This window comes from Balaenoptera musculus, chromosome 19, assembly GCF_009873245.2.
Source record: "Balaenoptera musculus isolate JJ_BM4_2016_0621 chromosome 19, mBalMus1.pri.v3, whole genome shotgun sequence".
NCBI classification, from domain to species: domain Eukaryota; kingdom Metazoa; phylum Chordata; class Mammalia; order Artiodactyla; family Balaenopteridae; genus Balaenoptera; species Balaenoptera musculus.
Genome location: NC_045803.1, coordinates 17,091,795 through 17,110,057, shown reverse-complemented (window position 1 = coordinate 17,110,057; position 18,263 = coordinate 17,091,795). Strand labels below are relative to the sequence as shown.

Genomic DNA, 18,263 nt, shown 5'->3' with positions numbered 1-18,263 from the left:
GACCCTGTGCTAAACCCTGGGAATGGAACAATGATCAAGGCAGGCAGCGGTCGTGCCCTCGGGGAACTTGCAATCTCTGAGGGCGTCACTTAGCTGGCAGGGTGCTTCCTGGCCTCCTTTCATTTCCCGGTCCCTGAGGGGAGGTCAAGGACCTCAGAGGTGTCAGAGAGTGGTGGGGCCCCTTAGTTTAGGCTCACTGTATGGGCTTGGCGTGACTTTGCTCAGAGACGCTAAGCACAGACCCCTCTCCCCCCATGCCCAGGGCTCCTCGGCTGGTGATCAGCCCGGGCTCAGCCTGCACCCCAGCTTCTGGCTGTTTCCTTGGTGCATGAATGGAGTAGAAGTTTTTCACCACCCCTCTGTCTCCTGGAGAGCCTCTAGGGCACGTGACAAGGGACTGGGTACTCGCCACTCCCCCCAGCTTCCTAAACACGTCAACCCAGACTCACCCTCGTCCATACCGTGGTGTGTGCACGAGGCTCAGGCGTATTCTCTGCTGGCCCCGCGCTCTTCCTCCTGCCCCTCCCTGACCCTCCAGGATGGGTCTCCTCTCTTGGAACAGCCCGTTAACTCCCACCTCCTGATTTCAGTAGCTTCCCTGTGACTTTCTCAGGCCAGTGGAACGTCCGTGACTGCTCCAAGTGCAGTAAGCTTGCTAGTCACGTGTAAATTGGGCAAAGATGATTTTTCACAGATGGAGAAACCCAGGCCCAGGGAGATCCGATAGCTGCTTCTCGTCAGGACCTCCCAGTCTTCCCTCTCTCGGCGCATCCTGTATACCCCTCTCAGGAAGAAGGCGAGTTACCTGCTCCTGGACCTCCCTCTTCCCTCCACCCTGATCCAGGCCACCAGTGTAGTATCAAAGAATAAAATTTGCCCAAGTCTTAGGGAAACAAGACTCATGTTTTATTTCCACAGAGAAACTCTAAAGTAGGACGCGCCTCCTGAATTTCTGTCACGGTGATTTCAGGTCACAAAATGGAGCAGGTGAAGCAATGGCTGGCGTATCCACTGAGGCCGATGGTCAAGGAGACACCACCGTGGGTGGGAGGAAACAAGGGACAGACAGACAGGTCCCCAACCTAGAAAAAGCAGGTGTTAGCACCCAGACCAAGAGCTGGGGGAGGGGCACAGTCAGGTCCCTTGATGACTGATGGTTTTCAGGGCTTCGGTCGCGGTTGGAAGTGATTCTCTAGAAGACAAGAAAGGAGAAAATGGTAGAACGCGGCCACTCCTAGAGCTGCTGAAACCAAGCATCCTCTCACCCAGCTTCTGCGCCCACAGTTCCCTCGTGTCCCGCCTATGTCACCTGAGGTCCCCTCACTTTCACTCCCTAAAGCAAATATTACCTCTTCCCCACCGGCGACTCACGTCTTCCTGCCTCTGAACCTTTAAACCCGAAAGGCTCACCTCACTCTAGTCCCCCCGACCCCGTCCCCCGGACAATGCCTATGCTGTTCCCGGTCCTGAACTCAGCCTGCCTTGCTGTTCTCTGGCCCCACCTGGCCCTGCCTCGGTCAGGCCACCACCCAGCATTCAGAGGGTGTTCCGAGTGCTCTAGGTCATTTTCTCCTGAGTCTTTCCCCACACCCCACACTGGGGTCTCCTCCTCCTTAATACCTTTAGTGCGTCCACCCAGAGCAAAGGGAGTGCCAAGCCCCCAGCCCGCCCTCCCCGCGCCCACCCCCGGGCGACCGTGCCTCAGCTCCTGGCAGATGCAGCCTGGCACTGCTCAGCCTGACACTCACCTACCAAAACTTCACCCACTGCAGCAGGTCAGGTCGCGCCCGGGAAGCCTGCAGGACAAAGAGAGTGTCTGAGTGGACAGAGCACCGTCCCCGGCACACCCTCTGGCCTCACACCCCTTCTCTCGCCAGCCGGATTTTCTGTGCCCCAGTACTTACCGAGGAGGAAATCGTGACTCCCCACTGTAAAGAGAAGACCAGAGGAGGTGAGGTGAGGACCTCAGTGTCCTGTCTGTACTCGACCATGTCCTTAGGGCTCAGGAAGGGCCCCTGGCGGGGACAGGCTCAGACCAGGATCACCCCAAAGGTCCTTTGGTCTGACTGTGGCCCTTCAGCCACAGCAGATTTCTCACCCTGAGTGCATTTTACCTAAGATCATATTGAATATGGTCCCTGAGCACACACTGACCAAGGGGAGTGAAAAGAGGAAAGGTAGGTCTCCCTCTGCCTGCTAGGGGGATAGAAATTGGCCATGAGCGATGAGCGATGGGCAGAAGTGGATACCCACGGGTAGTGTTAACTACATCTTCACCTCCTTTCAGTCAGCAGCTAGTTTCTGATCTCTCAGTAGAAGTCCTCTCCCCAAGGGCAGGGGCTTTATTATTCTGAGAGATGGAGGGAAATACTGCCTGTTTGTTTGTTTGTTTTTAACCAGCCTAATTAGTATTTAGCACATTCATTTACTGAATTTATCAGATTGTTTTCTTTGCACCCGAATAAAACAAAATCCTCAAATTTTTTTCCTGTTATTTCCTTTGTGAAAGGAAGCATTTATTTTCCCACCAACCAAGAGTTTCTGGGCTAGCCTCTTCTCCCCAAGAGGTCAGCAGTTAAAGAGGTGGAAAGCAGACAAAGGAATCCTGTCTGTCTGTTTTGCCGTGTGTCATGTGATTTTTTTTTTTTTTTTTTTTTTTTTTGGAGCCTTATATTCCTCATTGAGAGGATCTTGGGTCCCAGTTTTCTCCACGGCAGGTAATGCACCCACGGCTCCCCTAGAACCTTTTCTGAGTGAGTGGGTGTGAACCTTCTACCCTTCTCTTCCAAACTGCTCTCAGGGAGCTGAAGTCCCCCCGCACAGGGGTGAGGAGACATGACTATCAAAGTGAACAGGATTCGGCCTCAGCTAGCCTACCCAGAGGACCTTGGCAGTGAAAGCCTCACCCACCTCGCCCCCAGGCAGACCCCATGCAGTGGGAGTCAGGGCGGTTGCAAGCCTTCCCTTAGTGGGGATCTTGGCTGAGTGCTGCCCCCCAGTGGCAGTAGGGTGTGTCTGCTGGTTATAATCGTCGTTCTGCGGAAGGAAGCAGGGGGCGGGAGAGAAGGGATGAAGGCATTTTGCTCCCACATCCCGGCCCTGGCTGGACCTTTCTCAAAGCCCCTGCCTCCTCCCCTCCTTGTGTCATGTGTTTTCTTCTACAGAATCTCCTTCAGCGAGAGCCCACGCCCTCACCTCGCTTCTTGGTCCCAGCCCAGATGGCCCTGCCTCCCTCGTCCCTCCCCACCTCTCCCAGCTCCTCAAGTGTCCCTGGGGAGGTGAGGCGAGGAGACCAGCGAAAGAAGTGAAGTCTGAATCAGGTGGTCGGGTGGCAGTTACCTTACCTTAGAAGTTACAGCTTCCACGTCTTGGCATCCTGTGCCAGGCTGAGAAAATTACAGAACGGGGCATGAGGAGAGAGAATTGCAGGTTGGCCAGACCCGGGAGCAAGGCTGAGAGGAACCAGGGACCTTCCAGGGCATCCTGAGGGAGAGGCTCACCTGACCAGCACCGCCTACCCTCCTCTGGTCCGATGACGCACAGATGCGAAGGGAGAGGGCGCCGGGGTGAGGGTGGCTCCGTGGTGCTTCAGGCCTTGCCGGACTCTCGGGGCTCCAGCATCCCACCGCCCAGGCTCTGCCCTCCCTTTAGAGCCCCAGCATCCCACCCGGCCCACCCCACCCCTCTCAGTGGTCTGTGATAAGTGCCGCCTACAGAGAAGGCCTGGAGGAAACTGATGGCCCAGATAGACACAGGACAGATTTCTACACTCAGCATTGGGCAGTCAGGGTAGAGAACAGGTTGGCAACACCTCCGCCACCCAGGCACCTGGAGCCGGAGCTAGAATAACAAATGAGCGGTACCCGCACAAGCTCCCGGGGCAGAGCTGGGCACCTCAGCCCCAGCCTGCCTTCTGCCTGCAGCAAACCCTGCTCCCCTCATAGACCTTTTAATCCCTGTTCCCAAATGCTGTTCTCTACAGGGTCCTTGGAAGGATGGTCTGTTATCCATAGAGGCTAAGTGAAGTACGTTAGGTTAGCTCTGGGTCAAAGGAGAGAAAGGAAGGGGAGAAATACAAGAAAGCAGATGGAGCCCCCTTACGAAGCACTGCAGACACGCTGGCCACCTCCCCTGAGGCAAAGGGGAAAATCTCCTCAGTAGGAGGGAAGTTTAGTTCCTGCCATTGTCACTTCTCTACTAGAAACACACACACACACACACACATACACACTCTCTCTCTCTCTCTCTCTCTCTCTCAGGGTCAGAATGTTCTTCCCAAGTCTGGCTTAACTCTCTGCCTTATCCATACCTGAATTCTAACCCCACTATTAGGCCTTACACCGTGGGCACAAACTGATAGACCACAGGCCTCCAGACATTTTTTGCTTGGTCCACATGTTTAAATTAAATTAGTTGCAAACAGTTGAAAACCAGATTTCTAGCTTCTCTTGAAAAATCAGACGATGTGGCCCCATCTGTCCAGCCTCACGTGCCCACATGGACAAGTGAGTGGGCAGCCCTTGCCTCAGTGCCCAAGGGTCCCGATTCCCGAAGGCCACTGGCCATGCGGAATGGACGTGTGGCCTTTGACAGGACCCAAAGGCCCTGCCCATCTTTCCCAGAACCCAGATAATCAGACCCCCTGCACCTGCCTGCACTCGACCATGACCCTCCCCCCTCCCACCATGCATACTGCCCTCCCGCTGCCCTTCAACTTTCCTCCCTAGTGACCCCTTTCCAGCCCTGAGAGTTGACCCCAGTCCCAGGTCCCTCCCTCTTCCCCACCGCATGGTCCCCTCCACCTGCTCACCCTGCAGTACCCACGCAGCTGTGGCTTCCCCCAAGCCAGGCCATGCCCAGCAGGCGGAGACAGTGGCTGGCTTCGTGATCTTGTGCCTGTGGAGGCCCTAACCCTCGACCTCGGCTTTTATCCCAGGGAGAACCGCCCACCCTGCTCCTTCTTCAGTGACTCACAGCTTCCCTCTCCCATCCCACCTCCACTCGTGAGGCGTTGCACAAAGGGAGGAAAGTGGGAAGGGAGGGAGGCACCCCCCCCCCCTCAGCAGGGAGGGGGAGGAACCGGAACAGAATCTGCAAGCCACTGCCCAGGGCCCAGAACCCCGTGTCCTCAGAGCCGAGCTTCCCGACCCTGAAATGAGGGGGTCCGCTGCCCTTACCTCAGTAATTGCTTTCCAGTTCAAGAAAGGAGTGTTGCGTTTGAAGTTCTGGAGGGAGAAGGAGACATGAGCGGGGCCACCAGGAAAGAGAATTCCAAGGGTGGAGGGGGGCGGCTGGCTGGGAAAGTATCAAGATCATGTTCAAGAACAGGCTTTGGCGGCTGGGTGTAGTTTGGGGTTAGATAAAGATAAGCCTACAGGAGACTGAGGGTGTTAGCATTTCTGATGACATTGGTGATAAGACTTGGGTGAGGTTACCTATCTCAAAGGTGAGAAGAGGGGGAATTCTGTGACAGGTAGGCTGGAGGGAGGGGTAGCTGCCTGGAGGGAGGGGTAGCTGCCTGGAGGGAGGGGTAGCTACCTGGAGGGAGGGAGGGGAAAGGGAAGGATGACCAGGAGCCTCAGTTCTTCCAAGAAGGAGAGTTCTCCTACCTCCCAGAGTCTCCTGAAGTAGAGGAGGATGCGAGTGCTGGGCTTTGAGACTTGGCCCTGTGGATGAAAGTGGGGAACAGCTGAGCAGGGGGTCTGACCCTTGCTCACCTCAGCCCCTGCTCCTGTGACCACCATCCCTCAGCCTACAGGATTCACGGTGACTAAGGTCCAGGGGGAGCTGGGTGTCTTTAGGGACACCAGAATACTGTTTCTGGAAACAAGGAGAGAGAAGCTAGGTCTCTGGAGCCACTAACCACCCCTCCGTCACATACACAGCACACGACACCATTCTTCTCCAGCCCCGTTTCCCCCCAGCCTCAGGCAGAACACAGCTGTAGCAAAACCTCAGGACCAGAACCTGCCCCTGACATTCCCACCTTTTCACCTGCCACGCCACCTCCAGCCCATCTCCCAAAGCTGTAGGGCTGAAGTCTCCCCTTCCTAACCCCTCCTGGAACAACATTGGAGATGTAAGAAAGGAGCAGAGACCAGGAGTGTGGGACAGCTAATATTTATTTCAAGGACAAGGGTTGAGATTAGTGGGGAGATAGTGGTGTTTCAAGAAGGGGGGGTGGGCTTCCCTGGTGGCACAGTGGTTAAGAATCCGCCTGCCAATGCAGGGGACATGGGTTCGAGCCCTGGTCCGGGAAGATCTCACACACCGTGGAGCAACTAAACCCATGTGCCACAACTACTGAGCCTGTGCTCTAGAGCCCACGAGCCACAACTGCTGAGCCCGCATGCCACAACTACTGAAGCCCATGCACCTAAAGCCCGTGCTCTGCAACAACAGAAGCTACCGCAATGAGAAGCCTGTGCACCGCAACGAAGAGTAGCCCCCACTCTCCGCAACTAGAGAAAGCCTGCGTGCAGCAACGAAGACTCAACGCAGCCAAAAATAAAAATAAAAAATAAATTAAAATTTTTTAAAAAAGAGAATGGGTGGAGGCCCCCATCCATCTGGAGGTCATGGGGTGCAAAAACTCCTCTGGTCCTGGGCAAAGAAATAAGCTCTAAGGGGGAGCTCAAGGACTAGGAATTCAGGGACTAGTGGCCCAAGGCAAGGGTAGATTGGAACCCTGCTCCGGAAATCTGCAGGGACCTTTTGGCCCACGGTTGTCATCGGGGCAAATCCAGAGAGTCCAGCTTGGGCTTGAAACCCACCCCACCCCCATACTTGCCAGGAATGTGCGGTCCCCCGGCCTTACTCCTCACCCTGGCTGAAGTCCTCGGCTGCCTCGTCACCCCTCCCTCCGACGTGAGGGAGCTGGGGGCTCTCCATCCCCCTTTCTGCCCGCCTCTGTCCTGCCCCTTTCCTAGGAGACCCGATCCTCGGGGGAGCCACCCCAAATGAATCCTGCCTGACTGCAAGCACGCCCCTTACTGCCCCCCTGGATGTGCAGAAATGTTTGGCTGTCAGTCCTCTGGCCCTCTGGGAAGTATCTGTGTGTGCCCTGGGGCTCCCATCAGACCCTAAGTGCCCCACGCTCAGGGGCCTGCTCGCCCCGTGGTCCGTGGTAAGGAGTCTCACCCCTACCAGAGACAGTTCTCTACGAAACAGAACAAAACAGTCTAATTGGTTCATGTCGTTCATCCAAAACAGGACTCCGCTGTAGCTGGGAGCTTCTGCGTCTCCTGTCTTTCACTCCCCACCTTATTGCCAGAAAGTGACGTTCCTGAGGGCTGTCCCTTTGCCTCCCCACCTGCCACCAACCCCCTCCCTCACAAGTTCTGGAGGGCAGGGGTCCTAGTCTGCCTTCTTTTACGTGAAGGGTCAGAAGCTACACTGCTCACAGGAGCCAGGCGGGGGGCTAGAAGAACTGTGCAGGGCAGTGGGAGTCTGACCACCGGAGAGCAAGTCTCCACGGCAGGAAGAAGCTGCCTCTCGGCTCTAGGCTCTCGTAGGCCGTAGAAAGAGGGGCCCGGTGCCCCCATATTGTGTTTTAAAAATGAATCAAACAATCAGTGGACCGCAGATTGCAGCTTCCGCCTTCGGTATTTGGATTGTTCATTTGTCATTCACCCCTCCTCCCAGTCTACGCCCTCTGCTCTGGAGGTACATCTGCTATTCTGGTGTCCAATCAGCCTGGCCAGGGCTTCCCCTGCAGGAGGAAGGGGTGGGCGGGGAGGAAGGAGAAGCAGGTTCTGGGCCCCAAGCATCTCCTAAGATTACATATGCGCAGGGCCCAGACTGATGGCACCATCAGGTTCTCGGCGTGTTCGCCTCCTTTTCCCATCTCTCTTGGCATCAGTCCTCAGGTGGTCTTTTAGCTTCACCTGATGATTCGGTCCATCCCCTACCTCTGCCTCTGCTTCCTCTCTGGTTCCTGAGGATTAGGCCTACTGACTCTCCCCTTAACCTTCTGGTGTCGAAGGGGAAACTGAGGTTCAGACCAGTTCAGGTCTGCATGTTGAGACAGGAAAGAGGCCCATTCCCTCCTCGTCCCCCACTCCCAGCTGTTTCCAAATTTTCCCTCTCTTTTCAGGTCTCTGCTGTCCTTCCTCCTTGTTTTCCTCTTTTCTTTTTAAAGCACTGGCTGGAATGCTCTCTTCATGACCATCATCATTGCTCCCTGGCTCACCAAGCAAGGGTTTAGCTTTCTTCTCTATATCCTTCTCCCACAAAGATGAGAATGAACGGCCTTCCAGCTCTTACCTTGTTGATGGCGTCCCAGTTAATGAAACCCAGCATGAATTTTAAATTCTGCAGAGAAAAAAAAGGAGAATGACCAAATTGGGTCATAATGTAATTGGCTCAGGGTCCCAGGACACGAGAGGTCAAGGGCCACTGCTGACAGTCATTATAGAAAGAAGACTTCAGCCTGTGGGACCAAGGGACAAAGGTTTGATTTTCCAAAGGAGAGTGAACAGAGCACTCTTGTCAAACTCACCATCCAGAAAGCGTCAAAGTTGAAGAGCCCAGGAGACGTCTGAGAGTTCTAAGGGACCGATGAGAAATGGGATGACAGTAAGAACCCACGCTGTGAGCACGAGGCAGGGGCAGGACATGTGGGTGTCGGGGGGAGGCAGGCGTTGCTTGACACCATGGTCCCGGCCCGAGGAGGAGTGATGTCCTCACTCACCAAGGTGTTGGTTCTATTGACAGCTTCCCCTCCACCGCTAGACCCTTGCCCCTGGGTGGGGAAAAGGGAACTGATGGTCAAGGCTTTACATCCTGTTGTGCATGCCACCTATCATCCCACTCCTGGCCCACTCTTCTCCGCTTCTGGTCAAGCCACTTTCTCCTCTTCTCAAGACAGTACCTAAGAGCCCCACCTCCAGAAAGCCTTCCTGGACTGACTCGCTACTTGCTCAGCAGAATAACCCCACCCAGTCCCTTGAATCATATCCATATTCTTGCTCCCCCCCATGCCCTGCTCCCCCAAACACTGCTAGTAGCCAATATGTAGTCCCACTGTGTGCGGGGCACTGCGCCTCCACCCGCCACTCTCCCACGTGGAGATGCCTCCACTTTACAGATGGAGAAACTGAAACGTAGAGCTGTCCAACAGCTTTTCTCAGCATCTGTCTCCGTGTCAGACTCCAGTGTTGGGACTCTGAACCACCTTGATGTGATTACGATGCAGAAAGCTCTGCAGCAACTGAGGGAGGTGAACAAGTTAGGCTTTGCTGTCCCCATTTTACCCAAGAGGAAGCCTGGGCTCAGAGAGGTCAATCGACTTGCCTGGAGACACACAGATGACAGGTAACACAGCTGGCGTTTGAACCCCCACCTTCTGAACCAAAGTTCACTGCCTTTCCACTTGTCAACCCTGCCTTCTTAAATATGGTTTAAAAAAATAAAAATAAATGACTATTCTGTCATTTTTGTCTGTTTTTCTACCTCACTATATATTGAAGACTTCGGTATGTATAAAACTAGAAATAGAATTACAAACTGGGAGAGGGTTTCTTAAAACCTGTCTACCCATGAAAGGTTGGTATCCCTGATATGCAAGGAGCTCTTCCAGGGAGCTCTTCCACCCCCCCCCCCACCCCCCGCGCCTGCCTCCTCCTCCCCGTTGGGCGTGCTCCTCGCCCTGTGGGCCCCACTCACCCCTGGGGCACGGGCTGGCAACCTCACCAGGAGGCCTGTTAGAAACCAGAATCTCAGCCCCACCCCAGCCCTGCTGAATCAGAATCTGCATTTTCACAAGACCTCTAGGTGATTCCTGTGAGCCTTAGCCAACACTTCCTCTGTCAGCGCAGCAGTTGCTGACCGAGAGGCAGATTTCCAGAATAACTAGGAGGGAAATGTACGCTCTCAAAACACTGTTTCCAAACTCCTTCAAAGAAGTCACCGAATACTGCTTGCCGGCCGGGTATAGGACATTTGAAACAATCGTGTTTCTAAAAGGATTGGTTTTCATACGATTTTTCACAGCCCCATCTGTGAGGTATATCATGTAAGGATCTGCAATTAATTATTACTTCGGAGCTGGTTAGTCTTTTTAGGAGCATGTGTTTGGTTTCTTCCCTCTAGATTGTAAATTCCCCAGAGAGGGGGTTGGGACCATTGCTAGCCTTAGGAGCGGGGCGGAGCGGAGTTGCACTGAGGAGGGCGCACAGCTGCCGTAATGAACTGCAGTCACTGCAAGTTCGGCTCTCACCTGACCCCCAGATTCCCCGGACACGTGGACTTCACTGCGTGGATTGTCACACGGTGGGAGAGAGAAAGAGAAGACTCTCAGTTCCCACGAAGACACCTAGTCCAGCCCCCAGATGGCATCATTTTAACCCCGAGGCTGGCCGCGGGTCCGCCAACCCGGCGGCAGTCAGCCCATTCCCCGCCCATCCCTCAGCGCCTCTTCTTTTCCTTCCCACGGTTGGGGCAGATCTGCACAGGCACGCGCTCGCCGGACGCTCACCTCGGGTTTGTTCCCACCACTTCCAGCCCTGCTACCCGAGGAGAAGCTGGTATTGTATCCCAGCAAGGGAAAGCGAGAGTCCACGTGGGGTCTCCAAAGGGCTTGCAAGGGCCCAAATCGTTCCCCAAACAGGAAGTCATCCCATAATAGGCATTATGATATTTTAACGCCCTCCCCAAGCTCCACACTGTGCCATCTTCAGCCGGTCAGTCACGGAGGGAAGTTATTTGGGGCACGGAGAAGGGTAGGTGTGGCCACGTGTATTTGGAAATGTGGGGTAACTGGGGGATTCTGAGCTGTTGCCTTCCATCCTCCACTTCATGCCAGGGGTGGAAAAGCCACTGGAGCCCAACTTCATAAGAGCCGTGACCCTGGCACCCTGGGGCTCCTTCGGCCCTCCTCCTGCCTCTCCTCACCCCTCACCCTCTCCTGGAAGCTAGAAAGGGGAAGGGACCCCTAGAATCCTTACCTGGGAGTAGCCGCCTTGATCAAAATTTCTAGAGTTTTCTAAGGGTCGGTTGTAGGTGCAGGGGGAAAAGCAGGTAGTACAGGGAGCAGTAAATTAACACTTGGCTTGTTCTTGCCTGAGACCCTCCTCTTGCCTGAGACCTCTCCCAGACCCCCAAGGAAGCCAGCTGTGCCCCCTCTCTGCAGGCCCCCTGATGGGAGTTCCATCCCAATCCGGCTGCCAGGTAGTGGTCCCCTCCTGGCCCTCTCACCCCTCACGTAGGGACACTGCATTTGTTAGTGTCTCCACCTCAGCTCTGTAAATGTCCTTAAGTTTCCATGTGCGGTCCTGCCCCCATCCTCCTGGGAGCTTCCCAAACAAGTGTCATGTTTCCCTGTGCCCACCTCTCTTGCTCCATCCACTACCCCAGCTCTAGTCCGATTCGCCAAGTGGACATGCCTGCAGAACTAGAGGTTAGACAGGAGACAGAGCACCCCCGGCATCACGGAGTGGATGACGAGGGGCTAGAGTGAGCACAGAAGGCAGGGCACCTCTTCTGGAAGTTAGAGGGCACACGTAAGCAACACTTCCTGGTAAGGCTGGGAAGGTGGGGAAGAGAAGCCGAGGGAGCCCAGGATGACAACCCCAGTGACGCCACCTACCCTGGGGCTGGCAGCTTTCAGGAAGACCTCGGAGTGGGTTTCCTCAGCAGGGACCACCAGGGGCCCCACCTCTGCCTTCAGCAAAGGAGAACTTACCCAGTGGAGCCCAGAACTGCCACCGCTGCTGCCACCACTGCTGCTGTTGCTGCTGCCACCGCTGCTGCTTCCCTGGGGGTCAGGAAGAGACCAGAGTGAGGTCTAAAGATGAGGACACCGAGATTGCTTTCCTCCCTCCCCGGCCTCCCTTGCTCAGGAATATTTCCCACCCAGTCTGAGGGGAGCAGAATTTCTGCAGAATGCCTCAGGTTGTCCTGTCTTCTTACCCCAGAGTTGCTCGAGCTTCCACCTGAGCCAGATGGCGGGCGGTTGGTGCATTGCAGAGGGAAGGGGACGGGTGAGGTTTGAGACTTCAGTCAAAGCCATCCCCACAGGCCAGGCTCTCCTGCTTCCTTGGCTTGGCTTTTTTTCCCAACGCGTCTCTCCTCCATGCCCATCTCACTCTTCCAAGCCTCCTACCCACGCCCATCTCTCCCCTGTCCGATCTGCCTCTTCCCTCAACCCCTCCCCTGCCCATCTTTCTTTCCTCTTCGTCTCTCCCACTTTCTATCACACGCATCCAGACACCTCTTCTTCTCCAGACTCTTCCTCTTACCTCTGCATTTGGCTTGTCGCTGCCTCTCCCTGAGCCATAAGGAGTTTGGGCCACAGCTGCCTGCAGGGAGGGTGAGACTGAGCATGGGATGGGGAAGGACACGGGGGAGGCACCAAAAGTGTGGGCTTGAAGGGAGGGAGGTGGCAGGCATCAGGGCCAGGGTGATTACTTTACCTGAGTGTTGGTCCCCACGTTGAATGCCCCTCCATGGTCTCCGTGGCCCCGGGAGCCTCCCTGAGGGTTAGTCCCAAAGCTGCCACCTGAGCCTCCAGAATACACATGGTCCCAGGGAATCCCTGGACCTCCAGGATTGCCTGGAGAGCCAGAGGTGCCATGGCCTCCAGATGGAGGCTGGCCATGTGTTCCCTGCAAGAACAACATGGCTGCACTGAGTGTGTGTGGCCGCCTCACTCTGGGATGGGGTAGGACAGGCAGAGCAACTCAGATAGAGGAGCCACAGGGAGAAGCACGTGGAGAGAGACCCCAGGGTGGTGGGGGAGGGATGCATAACATGGAAGGAAACCGGCCCAGACAGACACCAATAAGGGAGCCATTTCTCCTATTAACTGCTTCCCAGGACTCTCAACCCAGCTGCCCACAGCCTCCCATTTCCACACCCGGCTTCCAGCCACTCACCAAAGCGCCGTTGCCGCCAGGCATCCCCTGCCGGGAGCTGTGGGCAGCATGCACTCCATGCTGAATGACGTTCTCAGCCTGTCTGTCAGCCTCACTCCCAGTGTTTCCAAGAGCATGGGCCGCATCTTCAACCCCATGGGCGAGATCGTCCCCCACCCCGGGGCCCATGGCCTCCTTGACTCCAGAACCCGCTGCCTCTCCATCCCCTCTGCCAGTGGCCTCCCCGACTCCGTGCTTGATGGTCTCTCCCACTTCTTGTCCAACGGCCTCTCCCACCCCGTGTCCAGTGGCCTCCATGACCCCTGCTCCAGCGCTCTCCCCTCCACTCAGCAGTGGGCCAGCCTCCCCACTGCCCAGGCACAGGACCAGCAGGAGGCAGGCCAGAGACCCCTGTAGCTTCATCTCTGCCTCGTTCCTTCTCTCCTGAGTGTCTTCTTCCCACCCAAGTTTACTCGCTTGCCCTTTCCCTTTCCCTGCGTCTGCGTGCCCTCCTCCCTTCTCTCCTTCCTTCTGACTTCTCGTTCTCCCTTCCTCTAGGTCTGCAGCCTTCTCTCTCCTTTCCCAGGTGTCCCTGTCTTCCCAGAGCCCTCCTCCCCGCCGCTACTCCTTATACTGTAGCTTGGAAGAAAGCGGCAGGGCTGGGCAGCCCAGAGTCCCTCCTCCCAGTGACTCAGGCCCAGCCACCCATAGGGTAATGAGCTGTAATTGTGAGTCTGAGAGCCTGTGTCGAAACAGAGAGGGAGCCCGTGCATCAGGGAGGGAGGGGGAAAGGGGATGAGACCGTTGCCAAAGTGTTCCCATTTTCCAGCCCCAGGAGTTTGGGGCGCAGGGTAGGGGGTTGGGCATCTGAGGAGATAGGCTGGTAGTGTCTCCTAGAGGTGGCGGGGTGGGGGGAGACTTCGGAGAGAGGAATCAGGCTGGACCTCATCAGGGAGGCGAGGGTAGGGAACCCAGCGGGATAGGACCCACCCTAGGTGTAAGCCAGCCTGGGTCGGGGATGCCAGAATGGGCGGCAGGTGCCCTTCCTCAGCCTTCCTCTCCTTTTCCATCGGCCTTTGTCTCTCCCATCTCTGTCCCCTCCCATACTGCCACCTAAAGGTGACTGCCTCACACTTCCACACCTTCCAGCCACAGAGAACCCGGGACCCGGGAGACCGCCCTCAGTGGGGACACCAGGCGTCTGTCGGGGAAGGAAGTGGCCGCGACCCTGAGAGGGGTCATCGGGGCGTCTCAGCATCCCGGCTGCTCTGGGCTGAGAACGCTGGGTGTGGAGCAGGGGAGCTGGGCAGGCGGGCCACCCCCAGGGAATGAGGGGGCGAGGGAAGACCTAGGGAGGGAGCTGCTGACCCAGGCACCCAGCCTGTTTACCAGGCCTGGTGGGGGCATGTGTGTGAGCTCACGGCCTGCCGTGAGCGCTGGGACTACACCAGCGCACCCCACTGCTGCTCCCAGCCCCTCCCAGAGGGGCCAGAGTGGCACTGGCAAGGGAGGAGGGGTCAGCACAGGGGCAGGAGCCCCGGGTCAGCCAGTGGCCCTCTCCCCTGGGCCCAGCTCAGGATGCAGAACTCGGGCAGCCTCCCGAGGTCTCATCGCTGCTCAGCGAGCGAGGCTGCTTCTCCACTCCCAGGAACCCCAGGTCCTCCCACTTGGCACTGCCTTGTGTCGCTGGGACTCATTGCCGAGTTAGGAGGGGCCGGTTTCTATCTGCCTTTCCCAGAGTCTCTCCGTCAGCCTCTCTCTACACGCCAACACCTTCCCCCCAGCTTGTAACATCCATCACTTCTCACGATGGAAACACGGTCCCTGTCTGTCCTCCGCTGCTCCTTCCCAGCTCCTTGTTATTCCGTCGCTGACTCTTTAGTGATGCTAATAGTGGTGGCGGTAATAACAACAAAACTCATCATCATCGTTGTAGCTGCAGTTTATCCAGGGCTTTCTATGCGCCCAGCACCGGACTAAGCACTTTTAGGCTCAGACAGCCCTGGGAGAATCGGTCTTACTCTCGGCCTGTGTGCCAGCCTCACTCCCAGTGTTTCCAAGAGCATGGGCCGCATCCTCAAGCCCATGGGCGAGATCGTCCCCCACCCCGGGGCCCGTGGCCTCCCTGAATCCAGAGCCTCTTGCCTCCCCATGGGTTGACTCAGCGATGAGTCCCAGTGACCCAAGGCAGTGCCGAGTGGGAGGACCTGGGGTTCCTGGGAGTGGAGAAGCAGGCACCACATTTAGGGACAGAGAACTTGGGGCTCAGAGAGGACATGGTGAGTATGCGGTAGAGGGAAAGATAAGCCCAGCCTGTCTCATTCCTGAGTCTGGCTTCCAGCGTATCCTGTCATCTCCGTGTCTCAGAGCTTCCCCTGCTTTTCGAAGCCCTCATTCTTCTCTGGATAGAATTAGTTTGGATTTTGCTCCGGGGCCATGTAAGGGGCAGAGAGCAGGAGGAAATCTGAGGCCTCCGGGGTTGGTGATGGACATCCCAGCCCCCTGAGCCTGCTGCTTCCCATTCCCACGGGGCAGGACCCCAGGGCAGGAGGTGCACGCTCACTGACTCCAAGACTCCTTCCCACACTTCCTTCGTGGGACACCCTTACCATGGTGTAGAGCTGCCCTCTCCCTTCTCTGTTACTGATATTTTTCTTTAAGCCAGCTTACTTTCTTAAGTATATTTTAAGAGAATACTTTATATCACCACTCTAAGTGGAAAGCCAGGCTCACTGGCCCATAGATAGAAAGAACCAGAAAAACAAAGTGAGAAGCCAACAATTGTATTACGTTATAGCTGGCGGCAGCTCCTGTACCCTCTTTGTTAAAAAGGGAGATTAGCAAGTATGAGAGAGGTGTTCCAGGCACAACAGCACAGAGATGGAGTCTTTCTCTTTACCTAATCAGAAAGCTTCAAAGAGAATTAAGAAAAGAGTAAGTTTCTCACTGTGTGATTCAGACTTATTCAAAGCCATGTTCACGAACCACCTAAATTCTCCCATGCCACCAGCAGTCCCATGTTCTACCTTCTGGGAAAAACTACCCTCAGACATCCCTGGACCTGAGGGGTCACCTCAAATCAGTCTTAAGGCATATTTATTAAATACCTGTTGTGAACCAAACAGAAGACTAGGTGCTTTCACATGCATGATCTCATTTAGTCCTCACTATAACCTCGAGAGATAAATATTATTCCCATGTTACAGATAAGGTAACTGATAAGGTAACTGAGGCCTAGAGCTGTTAAACAAACATACAAAATCATATACAAGATCATGGTAAAATGGAGCTGTCAGGACTTCCCTGGTGGCTCATCACGGGGGCGAGGGCAGTGGTTAAGAATCCGCCTGCCAGTGCAGGGGACATGGGTTTGAGCCTTGGTCCGGGAAGGTCCCACATGCCGCGGAGCAACTAAGCCCGTGCGCCACAACTACTGAGCCTGCGCTCTAGAGCCCGCGCTCTAGAGCCCGCGCGCCACAACTACTGAGCCCACATGCCACAACTACTGAAGCCCACGTGCCTGGAGCCCGTGCTCCGCAACAAGAGAAGCCACCGCAATAAGAAGCCCGCACACCACAGCGAAGAGTAGCCCGCGCTCGCTGCAACTAGAGAAAGCCCACGCGCAGCAACGAAGACCCAGCGCAGCCAAAAATAAATAAATAAATAAAAATGGGGGGGAAAAAATGGAGCTGTCAGAATCTGACCCAGGTAAAGGGGTCAGACTGGACTTGGTAAAGGGGACTTATTTTGAAGTAGCCCCTCCCCCACCCCAGGGTCACGGGGAAGCCGGCCGCCCCTCCAGCAGAGGCCCCCAGCAGGGAGGTGCTCTGGACAAGGAGCTGGCCATCACTGCCTACTAGCTGGGTGGCCTCCCTCAACTCTCTCCCTTCTCTGAGCCTCAGCTTCATCATGTCGAAGGGGGTAATCGTGGGACCTACCTCGGGGGAGGTTGTGAGGGTGAATGAGTCATGTCTGTAAGTGCTTAGCCCAGAGTGAACACCCAATAAAAGATGGCTGTGAGGGTCCCGCCCAGACTCCTCTCCCTGTTCTTGCACAACTGCAGAAACTGCCCTCCTCTCTCTCTCACTCCCTCGCCTGGCTCTCCCTGTCTGGCCCAGGTGCCAGGTTCTTGCTCACACTTATTCCAAGGCCTTTCCCAAGTCCGCTCGAGCAAGTAGGCGCCCCTCTACTAGTTGCCAGACATTTGTACCCGGCCTCGACCCCTCCTCTGGAACCTCTTAGTCTAGGGGGAGAATGGACATGAAACAGGTAAGTATATAATTACAGCTTGTCGCAGCACTGTGAAGACCGGTATCAGCGTGCCGTGAGAGAGTAACAGAGGCATCCCTAGGTTCAGGTTGGGTGAGGTTCGGGGAGGGGGGGCACATAGAGGCATAGAGGCAGGGAGGACACTCTTAGCAGACGAAGCAGCCCCCCAGGCCTCAAGGCAGGACTGAGCCGTGCCGCTTTCACCTTTAAGTTCTGGCTCAGCTCTTCTCTTCCAGAAGCCTCCCAGGATTGACCCCCAGCACATACTGATTATCCTATATCTCTTTGGCACTTTCAGGACCCCCAACCAAGCAAGAAATTGGGCATGCAAGTAAAATCAATGAGAGCTTTTACTTTCTTTTTTTTTTTTTAATTTTTTTTTTTTAATTTTTATTTATTTATGGCTGTGTTGGGTCTTCGTTTCTGTGCGAGGGCTTTCTCCAGTTGTGGCAAACGGGGGCCACTCTTCATCGCGGCGCACGGGCCTCTCACTATCACGGCCTCTCACTATCACGGCCTCTCCTCTTTTTTATTATTATTATTATTATTTTAAATTAATTAATTTATTTATTTTTGGCTGTGTTGGGTCTTCATTTCTGTGCGAGGGCTTTCTCTAGTTGTGGCAAGCGGGGGCCACTCTTCATCGCGGTGCGCTGGCCTCTCACTATCGCGGCCTCTCCTCTTGCGGAGCACAGGCTCCAGACGCGCAGGTGGCATGTGGGATCTTCCCAGACCAGGGCTCAAACCCGTGTCCCCTGCATTGGCAGGCAGATTCTCAACCACTGCGCCACCAGGGAAGCCCAGCTTTTACTTTCTGAAAGAACAATTCCCTTCTCGGAAGGGACTCCTCCAGTCCAGGCGAAACAATGTCCAGCACAGAGTAGACCCTCAGGAAATGTGTGGTACGAATGAACGCTTCTGTTTCTTGAAATGCATGAAACAAAGGTCTGCGATTTACTAGGAAATACGTCAAAAATGTATCGTTATGTGGCTAGATGGCTAGGTGTGTGATGAGTGGAAGGGCGATAAAGCAAGCGTAGTCATGTGCTAGTGGTGGAATCTTAGTGGCGGGTATGCAGGTATCCACTGTAAAATTCTTTCATCTTTGCAGTAAAATATTGCCAGGGGAGAGAAGCAACA

General features: G+C 55.4%; 1 protein-coding gene across 12 annotated transcripts; it reads right to left on the bottom strand.

Moving 5' to 3' along the window:
• Positions 1 to 891: 891 nt before the first annotated feature.
• Positions 892 to 14,513, bottom strand: DMKN (dermokine). Of its 12 annotated transcripts, none has more exons than XM_036832917.1 (16): positions 12,876 to 14,506; positions 12,414 to 12,605; positions 12,240 to 12,299; positions 11,684 to 11,755; positions 10,947 to 10,984; positions 10,220 to 10,253; positions 8,693 to 8,743; positions 8,501 to 8,548; positions 8,266 to 8,313; positions 5,610 to 5,666; positions 5,178 to 5,225; positions 3,345 to 3,386; positions 2,911 to 3,036; positions 1,905 to 1,928; positions 1,753 to 1,796; positions 892 to 1,192 (listed from the first exon to the last, which is right to left on the bottom strand). In XM_036832917.1, coding segments are annotated over exons 1-16 (1,287 nt in total). In that variant the 5' UTR covers positions 13,278 to 14,506; the 3' UTR covers positions 892 to 1,191. The 12 variants fall into 12 exon arrangements, with proteins under 12 accessions (XP_036688812.1, XP_036688811.1, XP_036688815.1 ...); XM_036832916.1 differs by having other exon boundaries at positions 1,749 to 1,796; positions 12,876 to 14,505; XM_036832920.1 differs by having other exon boundaries at positions 2,965 to 3,036; positions 12,876 to 14,505.
• Between the last annotated feature and the right edge of the window lie 3,750 nt (positions 14,514 to 18,263).